Source organism: Bombus bifarius, unplaced genomic scaffold (genome assembly GCF_011952205.1).
Source record: "Bombus bifarius isolate JDL3187 unplaced genomic scaffold, Bbif_JDL3187 scf7180000007970, whole genome shotgun sequence".
Taxonomy (NCBI): Eukaryota; Metazoa; Arthropoda; class Insecta; order Hymenoptera; family Apidae; genus Bombus; species Bombus bifarius.
In genome coordinates this window covers 1,594,687-1,615,694 of record NW_022884356.1, presented here as the reverse complement: position 1 = coordinate 1,615,694, position 21,008 = coordinate 1,594,687, and the positions used below count along the sequence as shown (strand labels likewise).

General features: G+C 35.0%; 3 protein-coding genes and 1 long non-coding RNA gene across 4 annotated transcripts; 2 read left to right on the top strand and 2 right to left on the bottom strand.

Moving 5' to 3' along the window:
• The first annotated feature begins 15 nt into the window (after positions 1 to 15).
• On the top strand, positions 16 to 6,116 carry LOC117213113 (structural maintenance of chromosomes protein 6). Its single transcript, XM_033458451.1, has 19 exons — positions 16 to 432; positions 645 to 837; positions 910 to 1,062; positions 1,200 to 1,444; positions 1,509 to 1,628; positions 1,716 to 1,846; positions 2,201 to 2,401; positions 2,486 to 2,682; positions 2,790 to 2,936; positions 3,000 to 3,184; positions 3,267 to 3,577; positions 3,655 to 3,874; positions 3,954 to 4,124; positions 4,190 to 4,377; positions 4,442 to 4,607; positions 5,003 to 5,116; positions 5,190 to 5,387; positions 5,472 to 5,605; positions 5,717 to 6,116. Exons 1-19 carry the CDS (start codon positions 325 to 327, stop codon positions 5,742 to 5,744), a joined length of 3,210 nt encoding a protein of 1,069 aa, XP_033314342.1. The 5' UTR covers positions 16 to 324; the 3' UTR covers positions 5,745 to 6,116.
• Positions 5,469 to 6,931, bottom strand: LOC117213345. The gene is made up of 2 exons (XR_004488632.1): positions 6,342 to 6,931; positions 5,469 to 5,628 (listed from the first exon to the last, which is right to left on the bottom strand). It is a non-coding gene; the product is annotated as an uncharacterized LOC117213345 (long non-coding RNA).
• A 280-nt stretch (positions 6,932 to 7,211) lies between these two features.
• Positions 7,212 to 9,314, bottom strand: LOC117212000 (cuticle protein 21-like). The gene is made up of 2 exons (XM_033456425.1): positions 8,899 to 9,314; positions 7,212 to 7,926 (listed from the first exon to the last, which is right to left on the bottom strand). Exons 1-2 carry the CDS (start codon positions 8,908 to 8,910, stop codon positions 7,273 to 7,275), a joined length of 666 nt encoding a protein of 221 aa, XP_033312316.1. The 5' UTR covers positions 8,911 to 9,314; the 3' UTR covers positions 7,212 to 7,272.
• Positions 9,315 to 14,803: 5,489 nt separating this feature from the next.
• On the top strand, positions 14,804 to 16,129 carry LOC117211992 (cuticle protein 21-like). Its single transcript, XM_033456414.1, has 2 exons — positions 14,804 to 14,880; positions 15,245 to 16,129. The coding sequence occupies exons 1-2, from the start codon at positions 14,869 to 14,871 to the stop codon at positions 16,022 to 16,024; spliced, it is 792 nt and encodes a 263-aa protein (XP_033312305.1). The 5' UTR covers positions 14,804 to 14,868; the 3' UTR covers positions 16,025 to 16,129.
• The last annotated feature ends 4,879 nt before the right edge of the window (positions 16,130 to 21,008 follow it).

Sequence of the window (21,008 nt, the reverse complement as noted above, 5' to 3'; positions counted from 1 at the left end):
ATGTTGTATATAATGACAATGAAAGTTGAATCAGAGTAGTAGAGTTCTTTCTGGCGGGAAAGGTTTGGGTATACGCTGAGACACTGGGGCGCTTTTGTATTTCAGAAAATACATTATTGGAACGGTTCAATTATGACAGAAGAATTTCTTACACTTTGATTCGTTAGAAAGCATTATATTTCGATGATGATTCCAGATTGTTTGTATTAAGATCGATAAGTGTTCATCAAAAAGACGATGTTTATAAAATGAGATATTGCACGGTTATTTGAATGAATACAGAATCTATACGTACATCTTAAGATCATAAACATTTCTGAAACCATGGAAAGTAATACGAATAATGGACGGAAAAGGAAATCTGCAGAATCAAAAGAATATCGATCAAAACTTTCGAAAGCGAAAGAAAATGCTTCTCAATTTACAGAAGAGGTAAGTGGTCAGAGTTAATATCATAGTAAGGAAATTTGAGGGCAATGTTTTATTTTTTGAATGTTATTTATGCTCTTTTAGCACGTTAATATTAATATAAATATGATGTCATATATAATAATATATATAAAAATAATAATATATATAAATCATACATACAACAGACCTATATCTTACCTGCATGTTTTTTATACCTATGTGTTGTCTTGCAGTCTAAAACAGGCAAAATAAAAAGAATTTTAATACGAAATTTCATGTGTCACGATGCCTTGGAAGTAACATTAAATCCAAATGTAAATTTTATTATTGGTCGTAATGGAAGTGGAAAAAGTGCAATATTAACAGCTTTAACAGTTGGGCTTGGTGCTAGGGCAAATATTACTAGTCGTGGAGCATCTGTAAAAAGTATAAACATATTATACACAATAATATTTTTTATACTTTTCTTTTTTTATAACATGCTTCTTCTCTGTTTAGATTTTATAAAGAAGGGAAAAAATTCAGCTACTATTGAAGTAAGTTTATTTAATAATGGGTCTATGGCATATAAACCTGATATTTATGGTGATTCAATAACAGTTTTCCGAAGTATTGGAACTACATCATCTTATAAGATAAAGAATTGGAGAGGTTATTAAAATCATTACATTTATATTTATGTTTATATAAGATAGTATTATTTATGAAAGCATTATGTATAATTAATTTAAATGTTATTCGCATTTAAATTTATTTAAAATAAAACTTCTGTGAATTGTTATTTACAGGTGAAGTGGTCTCGACAAAACAAAATGAATTGGCTAATATATTACAGGCAATGAATATTCAAATAGATAATCCTATTTCTATATTAAATCAAGATATATCTAGAACATTTCTAGTATCATCCAGACCAGAAGAAAAGTATGAACTATTTATGAAAGCAACATTACTAAATGTAATTGGTAACAATTATAAAGAAGCTGAATTGACATGTGAACAAGAATATGGAAAGTTGAAACAGTATAATAAAGTATGTTTTCATTATGTTTTTGAGATATAAATCATTTCATGTATATAATGAAAATGTTGTATAGATTTTAGCAGATGCTAGAAAAGAGATAGAAGAACTTAAAAAAAGTATAGAAAGAGCAGAAGGAATTGATAAATTTCGCGATGAAGTAGTTGATCTTGAGAAGGAATTAGTTTGGGCAGTTGTAAGTATTATATTTAATATACAAAAATTTTATAAAGTAACATTATTTCTTAATAAATGGACATGAAGTATGTATTTTGTTACATAGGCTATAGCAGAAGAAAGAAAATTAGGAAAATTTGAGCATGTTCTAAAAAAATGTGAAGATAATTTTAAACAGCTTCAGGATACAGGATCATCTGCAAAATCAAAAGATGAAGAAATAAATAAAAAAATTCAGTATGAATTATTTATATATATAATATATATGTATATTTACTATTATATATGTATATTTACTATTATATATATATATTTACTATTATATATATATATATTTACTAGTTAGTTATGATTACTTTATTCATCTGAAATATTTCTGTAATTTTTAATAGCATGAACAAATTTTATTTATTAAAATTTCAAAGTAACATTCATTTCTCTAATGACATAATATTGATTACAATATTTCTTATCATTTTCGTACTAATTATATTATAATGCAATAGAGTAGACTCCCATTTCTGGTCTGATTCCATAATAGATAACACATTGATATGTAATATATACTATTATATTATCTTTTATTCGCAGGGAATTGGAAGAAGAAATTGAGTCTGCGGAAAAGGAAGTTAATAATAATTCTGAAACATATAATAAAGCGAGACAAGAATATAGCATAAAAAAAAATGAGCATTCAACTAAAATACGTGAGTGGCGTTCTGTCCAAAGTAAAGTTAAAAGATTGGAAGATGATATTAGTGCACTTCGCAAAGAAATACATAGATTAGAAAGGTTTGATATGATTTTTTTGTATTTGTACAATACCAGTTTTATATGACATTATTACATATACACTTTTATTTCTTTTATTTCTAGTGCTGATAATGCAGAACAAAGTGAAAGAAACCAAATAAAACAACAATTAGCTAATTTGGAACAAAAATTAGATGAGACCGAAGCATTATTACGAACTAAGCAAACTTATCAAATGCATTTAGAAACTGATAAGATGCGTCTTTTGAAAGAAATTCAAACTTCAAGAATTGAAATCAATAATTGTCAAAAACGTATAGGTAAATATTATATTATTTGTAGAATAATTGCTTTCACTCACTATATATATTTAACTTATATTGCATTATAGAGTATAAGATTGAATAATAGCTTCATTTTGTTTCAGAAAAAATTAGGTTGGATATAAATGCAAGGAAAAAATATTCTGATAATACATTAACTGTTTTTGGGCGAAATATACCACGTCTTCTAAGAAGAATCGAAGAAGAATATAGTAATGGACATTTTAAGGAAAAACCACGAGGTCCACTTGGTAAGATAATGATGAAAGTGAATCATTGTGTTCGATTTATTATATGTTTTTGTTTATATTTAGGGGCATACATCAAAATGAAAGATTCAGCATGGGCTCCTGCTGTTGAACATTTTTTAGGAGCAAGTACTTTTAGTACGTTTTGTGTAGATAACAGTCGTGATGCCAAAGTATTAAATACAATTATGAAAGAAATTTATTTGAATGAAAGAACTCCACAAATTATATGTAGTAAATTTTATAATACTGTAAGAAAATTAATTCATAGTGTATACCGCAATATACTGTATAGTACATCATTTAAACTCATATACATATATACGTTTCTAGGTTCATGATGTCCATGCACATTGTACCAGATCTTCACATTATCCCAATCTTTTGGAAGCAATGGATATATCAGATCCGGTGGTTGCTAATTGTTTAATCGACCAGCGTGAAGTTGAATGTATTCTATTAATTCCATCTAGCAAAGAAGCAGCTGAAATTATGTCTAAGGCTTCCAAAGTTCCACAAAACTGTAAAAGAGCGTTTACACAACGGGGTGATACATTTTACCCAGATCCACAGTACAGAAGTTATGGTGGACCACGCAGTTTGAAAGCTAGATTTCTTCAGGTTTCTATTACAGATACTATTAAGTATGAAATTTCTTCCGTTTATTGTTATGCCCGTTTATTTTTATTTTAAATATCATAAAATTCCTTTTTATGATTAGTGCATTGGAAGAAGAGGTTCATATCATAGATAATGAGAAAGATAGTGCCATAGCATTGTATAAAACAATTTCTGAAAAAGAAAAACGTATAAGCACTGAGTTAGGCGGCGTTAGAACAGAAGTAACAAAGCTTCATGCCATTCAAAATCAATATAAAGCATCAATTAATGATCTAAAGGATAAAATCGAAGCTTATGAAACTATATCTGTGACTGTCTTTGTAAGTTATATTTAAATATAAATATTATTTAGCCAAGAGTATTTGAATGTTATGAAAATTTTTATTTTATTTTACACAGAAAAACGAATTGAGTGAGTTAGAAAAGAAATTACATCAAGAAAAATTTGAAGAATCAAATTTAAATGCTAGCATTCTCCAACTTCAAAAAGCAGTTGAATCTTTAGAGGAAGAAGTTAAGCATCACAGAGAATTAAGGCAAAATCTAAATTCAAAAATTAATCCTTTAAAGGTACATAAAAATTATAAGATTTATTTTTATTCTTTTCATATTAATACATATAATTTTGTATGTAGGAAAATATAAAAGAATTACAAGACGAAAAGGAAGCATTGCATGCACAAGCTCGTCATGCTACAAAGAAGCTGCAGGTAGCACATCAAGCCTTACAGCAGGCAACAGTAGAATTTGAACAACAGCGAAGGTGTACAGAAAAAGCAGTGACGGATGCTACAAATCGATGTGATAGAATAGATACGATAAGGTTAGTAAAATGAATACGAACATTTAAAGACGTATGACATTAAACAAAACTCAATATTTTTCAGATCGATTAACGAGCTTGAAAGATTATCCAAGGATGTAAAACATAAAATTCTTGAAATAGAACGAATGTTTGGTACTATCGAAGAATTACGTAAAGAATTAAAAGAAAAGGAAGCAAAATGTGGGAAAGATATACATTTGATCTCTAAAATTGAAAAAAGTTACCAAGTACGTTATTCCGCGATATATCTTCCGTATCATAAATCTAGTCAGAATTTATAAACTTGCACATTTTTTACGACGTTATTTCCCAAGAAACTCTGACTGTTGTATAGCAGCATTAACCTCATTAAATCATCGAACACAGTGCTTTTACCGTACAATTTTTTTGTAGCTAATAGTATCTCTTTACCAGAATTTAAGTTCTTTCGATTTCGAGTCATTGTTTCCAGCATGCTCTGTTAGAGTCGAAACGTTTCCTTAGTTTATTGCCTACTACGTTTAATGTTAGGGACAAACTAATACTAATATCTGAGAGTGACCATACACATTATGAAGTTTTATACATAAAGTTATTTAACTGTTTATTGATATATTTATTTATATTTATATATTTTTTATAGGCTCATATAAAACGATTGGAATTTCGAAAGAAGTTGTTTACTGACATGAAACATACATACGGTAAAAAAATTCAGAATTCATTTTCAAATATCCTTGCTTTACGAAATAAAAACGTACGTATAATTTTATTAGTTAAAAATGAAGGAACAAATAATGTTATATTTTTAATTCAATTATTCTCGCTAGGGTACTGTAAATATTGACCACGCACGAAAAATACTTGAACTTGAAGTACACTCGTCAAACGATAGTAACAAATCAATTAACGATGCAAGATCATTGTCAGGCGGTGAAAGATCATATTCCACTGTTGCTTTCATTCTAGCACTTTGGGAATGTACCGGTTTACCTTTTTATTTCCTTGATGAATTTGATGTCTTTATGGTATATAGAATTTTGTGGATATTATAATTCCTTAATCTGTACATAATTCTCAATATTACAATCATTAATCATTGTTTTAACCAGGATAAGGTAAATCGCCGAATTATAATGGATATTCTTTTGGATCATACTAAAATGCATCCACAGAGTCAATTCACATTTCTGACACCTTTAGACACATCTAATGTCCTTGCAGAAGATTATGTAACTATACATAAGTAAGTTTTTTCAAAATCTGTAACTAATATAATTTAAATTTAAAATAAACGTATACTCCTGGGATATATACGAATAAAGAAAACTTTTGTATATTATATTTTAATTTTCAGGCTAGCTCCACCAGAAAGAGGGTCATAAGAGTAAAAAGTACAATACAAGATAAATATTTTTTCTTAATATATTTTTTCACCATTTTTGAGTTCTATATGAGATTCATTAATATAATTTATAGTCGTTAAAAGACAAAATACCTAATAATTAGAATAAGGGAAAATAAAAATGTGATTTATATGTATTAAGGTTAAATATTATTAGAGTTAAGAGAGCATACTATGAAAACTTTCAGTCAATTAACAGAAAAATAACATACATTATTTTTGTCTTAATTTAAGGACGTTTTATCAAATAAGTGCACGCAGCTATGTAGATTGTGCAAGATATATTTTTGTACGTAAAAATAATATATCTGTAATTATAGTTTTGTTAAATAAAATTCATTTATAAAGCAGATTGCGTCTCATTTCATAAAATACGAATTAATCTGTTTCTTCTTATATCACATTTTTACTAAAATAAAAGCTAAGACACTTTGTTATCTTAATTATTCGATAATATCACGAAATCGTGTAATTTGTGTACACTTTCTCTATGAGCGATCAATCGAATATCATCTCAAGATCAATTATAAATGTGGTCAATGAAATCATAAAGGTGGTCACGAAAGGGAGTACATACATATGTCGGATCGTAAGTGGATCAAGGTTTGCACCATTGCATGAATCTGGTTTGCCTGGAGTTCCCGATTAACGCAATGGCTCACATTACGTGCATTACACACGAACGATGCGTATGAGGCGTGGTTGTATTGTGTAATCAGCAACATTGGCACTGGCAGAGAAAGTGTCGGAGACCGATGTCTGTCCGTGAATTTTTAATGAAAGCCAGCCACCTTAATGAACGATAGCGATTGAAAATACGAGCACGAGATTTTTTTTATTAATCACATACCTTTCCAATACTATCCTATCTTCTGTAATACTTTGGCATGACGCAATCGAACTCTACGAACTCTATCTTTTACGAACTTTAATACGTTCGTATCCTTTTATATTTCCAATATGCATTTATGTTTATTTTACAAGCGCGACAAGCAAATAAATTTGCAAGTTTGCGATATCCTCGTTCAAATTTCCTCGGTGTCGTAAATTAAAAATAAGTTTAAACAAAGAGCTATGAAACGAGCGTATCATTTTTAAAAGACTAAGCCGAACATCTTTTTGGGGCACATGGAATTTCTATTTTTTAACATTTTTATCAAAAAGGAATTTTAGCCAACCATCGAATATATTCGAATCGAATAATAATTATATACCAACGACAGTCAAATGCATTTAACAAAATTAGCAAACATGATTTTCCATTCTTTCCATTGTGCAGGATCACCAAGAAATATCCACTATACAACGTACGTATATATTTACCTTTTTGCACACCTAAACGATGCACAAAAGAGAAAAAAACACCAAATTCAAAGACAAACTTAAAAATATGTTTAAAGATATGGGTAGTAAAGTAAAAAGGTAACAGAGTACAGTACGTTTCGTATACTTGCTAAAAAAAAACCGTATTTATTCGACAAACATAATTCCTAAACAATAGATCGGATTCAGTGGATGAAAGCATGAGCGGGGGCGGCGTATGCGAGAGGAGCAGCGGCGTATTTGGCAACGGGAGCGGCGTAGGCGACTGGAGCGGGGGCGGCGTATGCGACTGGAGCGGCGGCTAATTTGGCGACTGGAGCGGCGTAGGCGACTGGAGCAGCGGCGATCTTGGCAACGGGAGCGGCGTAGGCGACTGGAGCAGCGGCGATTTTGGCAACTGGAGCGGCAGCAATTTTAGCTACTGGGGCAGCAGCGACGATAGGGGCGGCGGCAGCTTCTTTGCGGACTACAGCGTTGAAACCGTTGACTGGGTCAGCAACGTAGTCGACGGTGCGTCTGGTTCCGTCAGCTTCGATCAGGGAGTAGCTACCCTGGACAACGTCTCCGTCGCGGGTTTCCTGTTGGCTCTTGGCGTCACCGGTCAGGCTGTCGTGCACGTCATAGGCGTAGCTGTATTGGGGGTGGGGGTCGAAGTCGGCGTCAACGGTCTTGGCAACAACGGCCTTAGCCACAGGGGCGGCCACCACCGCCTTGGCTACAGGCGCAGCCGCATAGGCCAGAGGTGCGGAGTAAGCCAGTGGCGCCGCTGGTGCGTAGGTCAGAGGCTCTCGCAGGATTCCAGCGTTAGCGGCGGCAACGAAGGCAGCGAAGACGATGAACTGCAAGAGCAAATATGGCGATCAAATTGCAGAGTCTTAGCAGTAGATGTTTGTAGATATCTTTACGTTAAAGAGCTACATATTAATACGAATTGATATTTGGAGAACAAATATAAGGATTAAATAGGATTTTCTACTGGTAGTACAAGTTTGCAATTGGCTTTTCGTCGAAGAGGTGTTTGGTTGGACTGCGGTAGTTTGTCTACATGATGAGATACGATTAGATAGAGATCTATCGAAGTAGATGTTTGTGATCGGTTTCTTGCTGAAAGGATATTTGGTATTTGGACGAATTGTAAAAACAGGTATGACGATTAGATAGAAATTTTTCGTAGGTCGTTTTCTATCGAGGAAATATTAGGTTAGCTGCAGTTGGCTGGCGTTAGCTGCTGTCACGAAATTAGCAGAGCGAATAGATTAGTAAATAAATTTCTTGCGTTTCGTTACTAATTTGGATTGTATAAATAAATAGTTTTAATCACAGATCATAGAAATCGTTTTGGATAGATTAAAGAAGATGTTCTTTAGCTTTTCAGATTCTCGGACGACTGATGAAAGCGACGCGTTACCGAGTATTCTGTACGCGGAGGGTTATCGAAATTAGGAATGGAGACGTGCGTTCCACTTTCAACCGAGCGCAGAATAAAAAGTGTTAGTTAAAAATGCACTGGATAAGACTAAGAACACTTTTACTCATTTAACAGAACGAAAAACGAAAGGCCAAATATATATATATATATATATATATATATATACTATAACTATATATATATATAGTTCGTTAATAGAAAGGCAAATTTAAACGCGAAGATGAAAAATATAAACAAAAGTAAAAATACTCTATATCGTTCGTTGAAAGGAAAGTCTGAATTTAAGTATGAAATAAATATACGAAATTTAATTATTGAAGTATACTCGATAAACGAAAAGCGCCCTTTGATCAAGTTACGATTATTCCTGAGTTCGTAATACCTTGAAGGCCATTGTAGCTCGCTTGATTGGAAGATCTCTTGATCTGTCTGTCTGTGATGCGAATGATACCACAGACGGGTGGTTTTCGGCTTTTATACCGCGCGACCAGGACCCACGGGCACGCTGACGTAACTGGGTGACGGTACCTTCGACGGCCACCCGATTTGCGGCCGCAAAATTGAGCAAGAAATCGGACCACGCCCAACACGAACAATTCGATCAACAACGATAGCCGTTGGACCATCGTGAACACCGTCTCCGTCGACTAGGCCACGTCCTTGCCACGAGTTACTTAATCCTTCCTTGGGCTTCTCTTTGATGGAAACACGCTATCAGTTTCCTTCCCTGTACTTTTTCTGCATTGTCGATTATTCTTAAAACACGTAATTTATTCTTATGCTATATTTCTATGTTCGTAACGTTTCTTTTTTCTTTATATTTAATATAACACGCGAGTTGATTCTTTGAGTGTTTAAACGTTCATATTTTATGATATAAAAGATAGAAGAAGTTTGATGTTTGATATAACATATATATATTTGTAAATTGCAAAAGTATTTTTTAACGTTTCGACGTTTCTTTTTTCTTTACATTTAATATAACACGCGAGTTCACTCTTTGAGTGTTTAAACGTTCATATTTTATGATATAAAAGATAGAAGAAGTTTGATATTTGATATAACATATATATATTTGTAAATTGCAAAAGTATTTTCTAACGTTTCGACGTTTCTTTTTTCTTTACATTTAATATAACACGCGAGTTAACTCTTTGAGTGTTTAAACGTTCATATTTTATGATATAAAAGATAGAAGAAGTTTGATGTTTGATATAACATATATATATTTGTAAATTGCAAAAGTATTTTCTAACGTTTCGACGTTTCTTCTTTCTTTACATTTAATATAACACGCGAGTTAACTCTTTGAGTGTTTAAACGTTCATATTTTATGATATAAAAGATAGAAGAAGTTTGATATTTGATATAACATATATACATTCGTAAATTGCAAAAGTATTTTCTAACGTTTCGACGTTTAGAAAATATGATGTTTACGTGTGTGGAATTATCTTACGTTTGATATAAATTACGATATAAAATTATACGTATCCCTTGTATAATTTTTTTGTACTTGGTATATGTATATCATTAAAATAAATCTTGACATCGTGAATAACGATTTTATTTTATATTTATATTTATATTTGTTTAATCGAAGTGCAGAGACTTTATGGAGGAGTAAATAATCGATGGGCTGTTTAACTAACATCAATCGCAACTATATAGAACCGTGTACCTGATATCAATGTGTGTCATTTAAAATTAAAATGGCACGCACGATTTCGGACTTAATTATACCGATGTTCGCAAATTAAAAAATTGTTCAATTAATTAATCATATAGTATGTACAAGTGTAAAAATTCTTTCTTCTCTCTCTCTCTCTCTCTTTTTCGAAACTTTATTAATATTTTATTCCATTCTTTTTTTATTTATTTTAAAATCTATAAATATCACGATTTTGTATAAAATGGAGATATTTCGTGGATCTTACGTGCTATCGATACATCGTATAGTACCGTATTGAAGAAAGTGACAGTGACGAGGTAAAAGTGCACTTTGAATTACCGTTCATACTTGCCGTAATAACAGTTAATTTTTTCCATTGAATTCGAAGAATCTCGCATGCAATGTCCCCATCACGATAAATAATGTATTCATTCAGGTGTCAGTACTCCTTAAAAGTATGCGATTACGCGAATCGATTACAAAGTTAAATTACAATTAAATTCATCTAGATGTCTATAGAAACATTTAATGCGAAATTTATACCTTTCCTTTTAATACCATCCTTTTCAAACTTCAATTTCCTTCGCGTATCTTCAAATTAAAATATTTCCAATAGATTTCTACTTGGACCAAAATATAATACAAACAAAACAAGAAAATATAATACGAAAAAAAGTCGTCAAAAACAACTCGACTTTCAAGCTGCAACGTTTAGGATCTTCAACTACAAAAGCAACGCTCGAAGCGTTTGTGTTCCATTTTTATTGCTATCCGTTTATCCAACGTTTATCATTATCCATCCGTCTCGTTCATCTACGTTCAAATTCCTCCAAAATATATTATAATTACTGTACTTTCTAATTAATCCATTACTACACCTGCACATGTGTAACATACGATAGACACGAAGGATCGTAACTCATGAGGCATCTTACGAAACAATAACGTTAACGGCATACACCGTACAGTTAGAAATATTCCGTCAATAAAATAAAATATCATGATAAATTCATTGGAATAGTTTTATTGTTAACGCGTGTGGGAGTCGTCTCAATTCGAAGATATTTCTCGAGTTTCATATCGTGGACACAGCGAAAATGCAGGTTCCGCGGGGACAATAAATAAGTAATTAAAATGGACGAATTATTTAACGTTTGATTTACTATAGGTCAGTGGTGCGAAAGAATTGTATCCTACAACCTTGAGTTCTTCCATAATTGGCGGAATCAACTGGTTTTTTCATGGTATGAAAAAATAAGAAGAGGACGAGGTTGCGCACCGGTGACGTAAGAAACCGATGACGTAAGACTGATCGGATTTTGCACGATTAATGGGTATACAGGGAAATTTTTACTATGTCAACTTATTAGAGCGATACTGTTTTTGTCAATCTTCTTTCGATAGCTAAACTGGCAGCAGCGCCTTTCGTCTCCTTATGTCCATTTCTTTTTTCGTCTAGACGTGCAAAGACCTACGCCGCAAAAGACAATTCAGGATACGTCTTAATCGGAATACTGTGTTTCACATAGACGACAAGCCTGCAAAGGATGGTAGTTCTTTTTCGTTTTATAGGAATAAGGGAATTAAAACGTTCATCGGTGTTTAGAGGAATCAGCTGGTTCAACAGCTGAGACAGAAAATTATTTTTTAGCGAGCAATAAAAAGCGAGCTATGAAAAATACGAAAGGATCTAGCAATTGTGATTTAGCCTTGTTGCGGAAGCTGCAATATTCTCGTTGTTTCAAAAGATAATTCCTTGTTTAGGAGAAGACCGACGACAGATTTTAGACAATGTTTAGATTACGACAATGAACCAACTAAAAAAGGAAAACGAGTAAATCTCACTTAGAAATGTAAAAGATGAATTTTCTTTCCTCTGCAAGATTCTAACACTTCCAACTTGGGCGCAGTACTATCAAGAATACCGAAATATTCATCGTTGTCTTAAAAAGACCAGACAATTTCCAAAGAATAGTTGGCTATTTTAAAACAAGGAAGATTAAAATATTCATCTATGTTTTAAAAAGAATATATATATTATATTTATTTATTTCATCGTCCATCCAATACATACGTTTGCGGATATATAAAACCTATCTCTAACTTACAAGCTTGCCTAGAACCATTAAGACCAGTACAATTAAATACGACATTCCAAACAATTATTTTCCACTTCGAAAGAAGAAACTCGCCGCTATTAAGAATATCAAAGAATATTCATTCTTAGCGCGAAAAGAGGCCGGTATATCCGACCTTTCACCTCGATATCCCCAAAAATAATTTCCAACTTTAAGAAATGCAATTCCAAGATGTATACATATTCGTTATTGCTGTGAGAAAGCTCAATAAATCAACGTTACAACGCAACAGCCTAACTTCGTGCCAGATATTTGCCGGTATTCGCGCAATTAGCAAGGCGAATGAATAATTCGGCGCGAAAAAAGCAGAAACAGTGGAGGCATTAAAATTCCAGTGGCCACAGTGAGCGACAAGTGCGGAAGACCTAAATTCGAGTTGTGACATTGATTTCACGTAAAGTACACGACGCTAGACGTTTCGGACTAGACTTTTGCCAAGAGCCGCCGAAGGCGGAGGTTTCGACTATGGATGAGGACTGGGATCGGTTGGTTCGGATGGCCCGGGGCAATTCGATCGATCGAAATGGTCTTCGCGATTTGCCTCGGCCCGCCTATTTTTTCTTTATGAAAGTGCTCCACTTCTGTTCACCCGGTAACGTTAGATGTGACGCAACGATCGAGGTAGATCGGGATCCAACCAGTCAACTTGACACGTATATCGCTGGAAAGTTTCGCGACCAGCTGGTACCCAACCGAATTTCGTACTCTTCCTTCTTCTTTCGTCCTGCGCGTTCGTCTTCTCTCTTTCGCTTTTTCACGGTCCCATTTACCCCGATACGAAATTGCCGATGGAAATTTGGAGAAATTTAGAAAATCGATTTGCGGCCGATACCGTTGAATTTCAACGAGCGTCGCCGGATCGTCGGAAATACGCAGCGTTCTTCGCGATGTTAACGATGGAGCTTCGTTACGTGCGGTTTTGCTCGTGTAATTTCATATTTTTACGAAGGCGACGAAAAGACGCGAAATTGAAGTAGAAATGATCAGACTGGTAGCTCGATCGTTATAAGTGGCGTTGATCATTTAATTCGGAAAATTCTAACTCTCATTGGAACGTTACGTAGATCGAGATTTCTTTCTCTTTCTTCGGTATATTCAATTTTATTCGTACGCGTATTTTGTCTAGTAAATTTTGCATCGATTTATTTAACTGCCTGTTAGATATTGTAACGAGCAATTTACTTTGAATATTATATACACTTTTGCATGATGCATTCCGTGCATTCTTGCATCCTTATGTTTGTAATAAATGTACAAAAATCTGCAGTCTAAGAAGAAATTGAAATGGTATTTAGATTGGAACGATCAAGTAGCACGATTTGAGTCTCCGTAGAAGTTTCGAAGCTCGAATAAGTAGGTGGAGGAAGGCGGAGCAGAATTAGCTGCTTGCTTCTACGGATGGCTTTATGACACGTGGAATTCTTTCACGCGATAATGCACCAAGTTGCGCCCCTAACTAGAAATCGAAACAGAGACGTTGATTAAATCGTCGAGTTACCAGGTAACGTTGGCCTGATTGTTCGCGTATTCCTGCGAATTTATATTCAAAAAATGTTCTGAAAGAGATCGTTGAACCAGGCAAGGTCTCCTAAAGGCGGAATTTCGCACAGCCGGTTACAAAACGGAGGAAACGAGAGAATATACAAGAATGCGAAATAAATGTCGAAATATAAGTCACGTTAGTTGCACGCAGCTGAAATTGCATCGTAGAATTTTAACGTAATTAAAAATGAATATAGTATAAAATAGTTATATATGCGATAGAGAAAGAACAAAATGGATCGAGGATCGAATGAAATATATTTAAAAAAGGAATTTTAATTCGTGTAATCTTTCAATTAGACGTAGTCTTTTCAAATGAATTTATCGACCGCATATGGAAATGAAACTAGTTAAAATGTTAAATATCCGTGACGTACGTTAAATATTTCACGATAAATTTAAAATGTATCGCAACGATATTCGGGAAAGCTGACCCCGATTATTCACTGCAAAGGCCACTTACGATATTACATAACGCGTAAAGAGATCTTTTTCTTACAGAAAAATCGTCGCAAAATGAAAACAAAAAATTATTACGAATGTTTGCCAACGTTAATTCGGTATCTCTATGAAGCAAGCAAAATTTGTCAAAAAGTATGCAAGAGAGCATTCGTGAAACAAATATATTAAGAAGTTACACGAGATACAGAAATTTGATCGTGGAACAAGTTAGTTTCATTACCGGTGATATCGGTCATTGGCAACCGGTATACCAATGCTCTTTCACTTCTAGACGATGTACAACAAGATGAAAAAGAATATGATCGAGGGTGAACATATGGTGCCTTACTCGCGCTCCTCCCATGTACGGGCCAAGTTCAAGTGCGGTAAGTCTGATGCGATCTGCTACCAAACTTTGAAAGTCCGGCAAAACCTGAACAATTTGGTGGGGAGTATAATGGTAGCGAGCCGATCGTTGGTAGGTATATAAAGCAGTCCGAAATAACGTTTGGCATCATCAGTCGCTCAGTCGATCCAAACCAACCAAATCTTCTCAACAATGGCCTTCAAGGTTTGTAAAAGATCGACATATCCCTATATGAGTTATAAATACAACTCACACCACATACCACGATATCGGTCAATTACAAACTATTGCTACTAATAACGAAATCAATCTAATCGTCGCATTTGCTCAAACTTAATCCAAATATCAAATATCCTTTCAACAAGGAACCAATTACAAACATCTACTTCGAAAGATCTCTATCATATCAGAATTACAAACTTGTACTACCGGAAGTAAATCTTCTTTAATCCCTATATTTCCTCTTCAAATATCAATTAATATTACTATCCATCTGTTTAGCCAAAAGTCATCCACAAACATCTACTGCCATAAATCCCCAATCTAATCGGCATATTTGTTCTTGCAGTTCATCGTCTTCGCCGCCTTCGTGGCCGCCGCTAACGCTGGAATCCTGCGAGAGGCAGCACCTCTGACCTACGCGCCAGCTGCGCCTCTGGCATACTCCGCGCCTCTGGCTTATGCGGCTGCGCCTGTAGCCAAGGCGGTGGTAGCCGCCCCCGTGGCTAAGGCCGTGGTAGCCAAGACCGTCGACGCCGACTTCGACCCCCACCCTCAATACAGCTACGCCTACGACGTGCACGACAGCCTGACCGGTGACGCCAAGAGCCAACAGGAAACCCGCGACGGAGACGTTGTCCAGGGTAGCTACTCCCTGATCGAAGCTGACGGAACCAAACGCACCGTCGACTACACCGCCGATCCAGTCAACGGATTCAACGCTGTAGTCCGCAAAGAAGCCGCTGCAGTCGCCGTCAAAGCCGTCGCCGCAGCTCCAGTAGCTCATGCTGCTCCAGTGGCCGTCGCACCCGCTGCTCCAGTAGCAGTCGCACACGCTGCTCCAGTAGCAGTCGCACACGCTGCTCCCTTGACCTACGCTGCATCTGCTCCAGTCGCTCATGCTCCTCTCGCCTACGCCGCCCCAGTTGCCAAAGTCGCCGCTCCAGTGGCCGTTGCTCATGCCGCTCCAGTCGCCGTCGCACACGCCGCCCCCATCGCATACTCCGCTCAACCAGCACACATCGCGTACTCTGCGCACCCAGCACCCATCGCATACGCCGCGCACCCAGCACCCTTCGCCAAGATCGCAGCCGCACCCGCCCTCACCTACGCATCCCACTACCTCTAAGCGTCATGTCGCGTCTTGCCCACGATAACTCGTCGACTCAGGCTGAACCTTTTTTATTTATTTTTTTAGCAGATTTGTTTGTGACCGATTAAACTCGTTACAAGTGTATTCTGGTCTTTTGCATTTCTGTCTCACCCTCCTCTTCTTTCCTATATTTATCTAGGCTTACATTCTCTTCTTGCTTCCTATATTATTTGTTAATTACTTTACTATTTCGGTTAATGTATATTACTCGATATACTTTAGTCTGACAAAATCACAGTATATGGTTAGTGTAGTATAGTATAATATACGGTAGTATTATAACGTTGTTCATTGTTACGTAAAACAATATCGTAGCGTAATTCGTTATATTTTAGAACTTTCTAATTCTTTCATCTTCTTCTTTCATCCGGTCCTCTGCTGTGTCTTGTCGAATATCCTATTACTCAACTGACTTCGCGTTACAGTAGCATTCCGTTTGTTCGAACTCCCACCTGTCGGAAGACAAATAATAGGGACTCGTATAATTGAAGATATCTATGATTTCTCTAATCCGAGTCACTAGACGTTTAACAACTAGAAATTTGATAATTAATCATTTAACACACGTTTTTACGTATGTGTATGCATATCCATACGTATATATTTTATCATCGACATGGAGTAACGCAACGACGAGGATACCAAGAAAGAGTTAGATTAGTATCCTTCGGTAGAATCCTGTTTATTCTGTATGGAAGAGTAGTAGACGCGTGCTCCATGGAATGAAGAGTAACGCGATCGCGTAACCTTGAGTACAGGGTAGCGTTTCAATTTCGCGTTGCTCGATCATCGAGCTATTTCTGGTGGTCGCCAGGACTGACCCACTTTCTCTACTTTCGTGCTGTTTCGCGAACGTCAGACAAACCGCGTAATACCGTCAAATTTCTACGCACTGTCTACTTTTGTTCTGCAGATCTCGTTCGCGAAGGATCCACGCCCATCCTGGTGTGGCGAAAACTGGTTCAGAGAAAACTAGCTGAAGCCACGACACGTGTTCTATTTTGACAATTGCTTTCATACTACCTCCTTCTTGATCTTTCACCGCAGCAGAGCAGAGCGTTGATCTCTTAATCTTTCAAGCGATGTAAAAGTCTGCTGCATTAATTTTTTGGGAACAGCGTGAAATATTAACGCGAAATTGCTAAGTTCGGAAGAAGAAGTAAATTTTGAATTATTTCTGGGAAGAATTACGCGATAACGAAAAACCGATAGTTCGTGTACGTATACGAAATTCATCTGGATCACACGAAGCGAATCCATTACCAGGGAGAAAGGCGTCTGAATTCCCGGCCTCGATTTAAATGATTGCGTAATAAAAAGTGAACCAGAATGATAAAGTTTTTCGGCGATGAACGCGCGACGAATGAGTTCTCGAACCTTTCGAAAACATTCTACGCTGGTATTATAGGTATACAATGAGAAGGGAAAAATTATTTGAGAATGGAGAAAGAGAAAACCGCGACTGTTTTATAGAGATTTAAAATTAACAAAATTTTTCTGAATATCAATATATCAATATATATATATATATACTTGAGAAGTAATTTAAGAGATAATCAATAAAATGTTTTTCATTAATTTGCTTCGTTATAACCCTACGAGTTCTACGAAAAAATATTGTCACGCTAGCGGTAACTCATAAAGCAAATGTTTAATATGCTTGTTAGTATGGACTGTAACAAATCGTTTCGCAATTGAATGCGTTACGTGATTATAGTTCTATATGACGATTTATGCGTACGGCTGACTAAATGAGATACCGATTACGTAGTTTAATTGCTTCTAATGGTTAAATTATTGCGTAATAATGAAAAATACATTAGAACGACGAGACACAGGTTTTTGTAATAGTCGCATCTATTTTTCATTGTCGTGCCCGCAGAAACGCCTTGTAACCTTTTAATCCATAGAAGAAAGGCATATCCCAGTCACGATAGCACCTGCAGTTGCTTCTACCGTTTACGTGACTCGATTATCAATCGGCGATTGATTGCTCGCAATGAGGTATCGGGACCGCGTGCTTTCACATTCGTTTTACAAAACAAATCTATCTACGAATAAATCTATCGAAAGAATTGCGCTGAAACAATCGCTGAATTCGGTAGAATTCGGATTCCAGGAAAGCATAAATATACATAGAATTATTTGTAGAGATTTGTTATTTATTGCGAAAATTCGTTGGGAATTTCGATCTTAATTGCGATGTTGATTTGATCGTAATGGTAATTTATGATTATTTAAAAATATTCTCAGAAAAATTTTCAACCGTACCTCCTCACAGTCGCAATTCATTTAGTTGCATTTTTTAGCTTCTGTTTTAGAAATAGCGAATTAATATTCAGAATAGATCGGAGTGTTAAGGAGCGATAATTAATAAAACTCGGTTTAAAATTCATAATATCCTTCTCCGTTCAAACGATTATAACGTAACTGTCAGCCTCTTTAGTCTTCCATTATTCATTACCGAACCTTGATCGTCAAACGTTCACGGGAATAAAAACCACCGAGGAACCGGTGATCTTATTATATATCGCTCTCGCGGAACCTTAATGTTATCCTTGAACTTTCGGAAATTAAGCGTTTAAATTTCGCTCAAACGACAGGCCACATCTTTCATTGCGAAACTGGCAGCAACATCAAACGATTCTCACAAACGGAATTACGCGTTCATTCAGTCATCGAGGATTCCCAGTTGCAGTGAGAAGTTCTCTTCGGTCGATTTGCTCGAAACAATATCAATACGTCATCATGATAATCTAATTCCTAGTGTTGATGAAACTTCAAAATGTTACAATATGTTTCGTACAATATTACATTCGTGAAAAGTCTCTACAAATGTGCAAATACTCGCACGTACCACTCTGGATATTACGAGGCAGAATCTTCAAATACGATATTATGAATGAATATGAAGTAAGAAATATTAATAACGTAATTTCACGGTTTAATTGAAAAATCGATAAAAGGATACGGATTCGGGTTTCGCCCGCGGGCCATCCATTGTCCATTTGGTCGAATTCTTTCAGTAACCGGTCCGGCAAAAGTGAACCGGTTTCTTGTGTAGCAAGACACGTAATACGGGGCGCGATTACGAGGGACCACGTCGTGACATTGGGCGCGGTACTTTGACGGCCGCGGCTGCAGCCCTGGCTTATTCGGTGAAAGTTGGACAGTACGAACAGGTATGTAACCGATTCGACACGATCGAGACTGCCTGAGCCCTATTGTACTCGGCCAAGGGCTGTCTGCTCTCATTATCCCTGATCCTCGTGATTTTCTCATTTTTATCGCGTTCCATTCTTTGGTAATATTTTACATAAACTGTTCTTTTCCATTAACTTTTCATCGTTTTATCCTTCGTTCGTGTATCACAATTTTATTCATCAATATCGAATCACTTTTTCTTTCGCCTATATTTCACTTTATTATTCGTAAATATCGAACGATTTTATCCTCGGCTCATTTTTATAAATTTATTGTTTATTAATATTCGATGATTTTATCCTTGGGCAGTATTTTATGATTTTTATTCTTCCATCTCTGTTCTCGTTTTATATACCTGTTTCCACAATACTTTACGATCTCATTCTTTGTTGTCTTATCATTTTGATTCTTGCCAGTACTTCGTAATTTTATTTTTCGACAACCGTCATTGCAATAATATCGTCGGGAATAATAATTTATTTCTTTAAGTACGATCAATACCTGGTGATAAATAACATTTGATATTACTGGTTAAATGTATGGTTTTAGCATAGGTATAGTAAGTTAACTGTTTACATGATAAATGCAGAGTTTAACAGGTGCGTGTTTTCTCTTACATATTATGCTACGTAATAAATTACTGTAGTTTCAAAGCTCGTAAATTTATTTAATTACGATCACTCATTATGATTGTCAATAATATTTTAGTCAACTCGAGGCTTTCAATACTTATTAATTGATTTAGATTAAAAATGATTAAGTAGATCGAAAAATCAAAAATAAATGTATAAATTATATACATTTTACGTGATTTATATTACCTTAAATTGTACTAAAACAGAAGGAAAATTAAATTTTTCCAAAAACAACAATAATAGGAAATAAATCATTCGAAACATATATCTCCATTCGGTAATTAGCTCATTTTAAGATACAGGTGTCTGCTATAGATATTACGCAGCTGCGTATAAAAAACACTTTCTTTCTTTCTCGAATCTAGAGCCTCCTTATTTACCTTTCATTTCATGCGTTCTTAACCTGTTACGTTATCATTAAGACCAAGTCAGTCAAAATGATCGTTGCCTTGTACGAGAACACAATCGAGACTCGTTATTTCAGGAAAGTGATACAATTTTAAAGTGAAAACGCATAATATGGATATTGCGTAATATTACATAAGAATTTTAATGAGATCTGAAACGTTCGTGCGTACACGTTAATTGGGTGTAAATATCCAGTAACCATCGCTTTTTACAGATAATTAAAATTGTCACTAACAATTGGATGTTGAAATTGTAAAGTTTTATCGTTCATATACGAAAGCCATGTATCTGTTATTTTTATGAATTTTCCAATTGTCTTCGTCGTTTTTATTATTTCGTTTTTATTATTTTTATTATAATATGTAATTGGAACTTATACGATAATCTCTTTTTAATAATTGTATCTATTCATATAATAATCGTATTTTCACGGAAAAGATCATACGTCAAATTTAATGATATATTGTTACAGGCAGAAATAAAATTTCCTTTCTCCTACAAGTATTAATACGAATAATTCAATACGTATAACTAGACGTAGCTGCAGTAGTATTAGTCATTATTTTGTCAGACTATCGTGCGTTTAATACAATTACAGTTTTTTACTATTATTTTCATCATATTTCACAGATACAGGGTTTCTAATACACGAATTTGGTAATAAATACATATATGTATGATACATCGATTCAAACATATCGTATGCCGCACGC

Coding starts and splice junctions, on each gene's coding strand:
- LOC117213113 (XM_033458451.1), top strand. CDS start 325: ATGGAAAGTAATACGAATAATGGACGGAAAAGGAAATCTGCAGAATCA. Junction 838..909: donor TCGTGGAGCATCTGTAAAAA/GTATAAACATAT, acceptor TTCTCTGTTTAG/ATTTTATAAAGAAGGGAAAA. Junction 2,683..2,789: donor TAATTGTCAAAAACGTATAG/GTAAATATTATA, acceptor ATTTTGTTTCAG/AAAAAATTAGGTTGGATATA.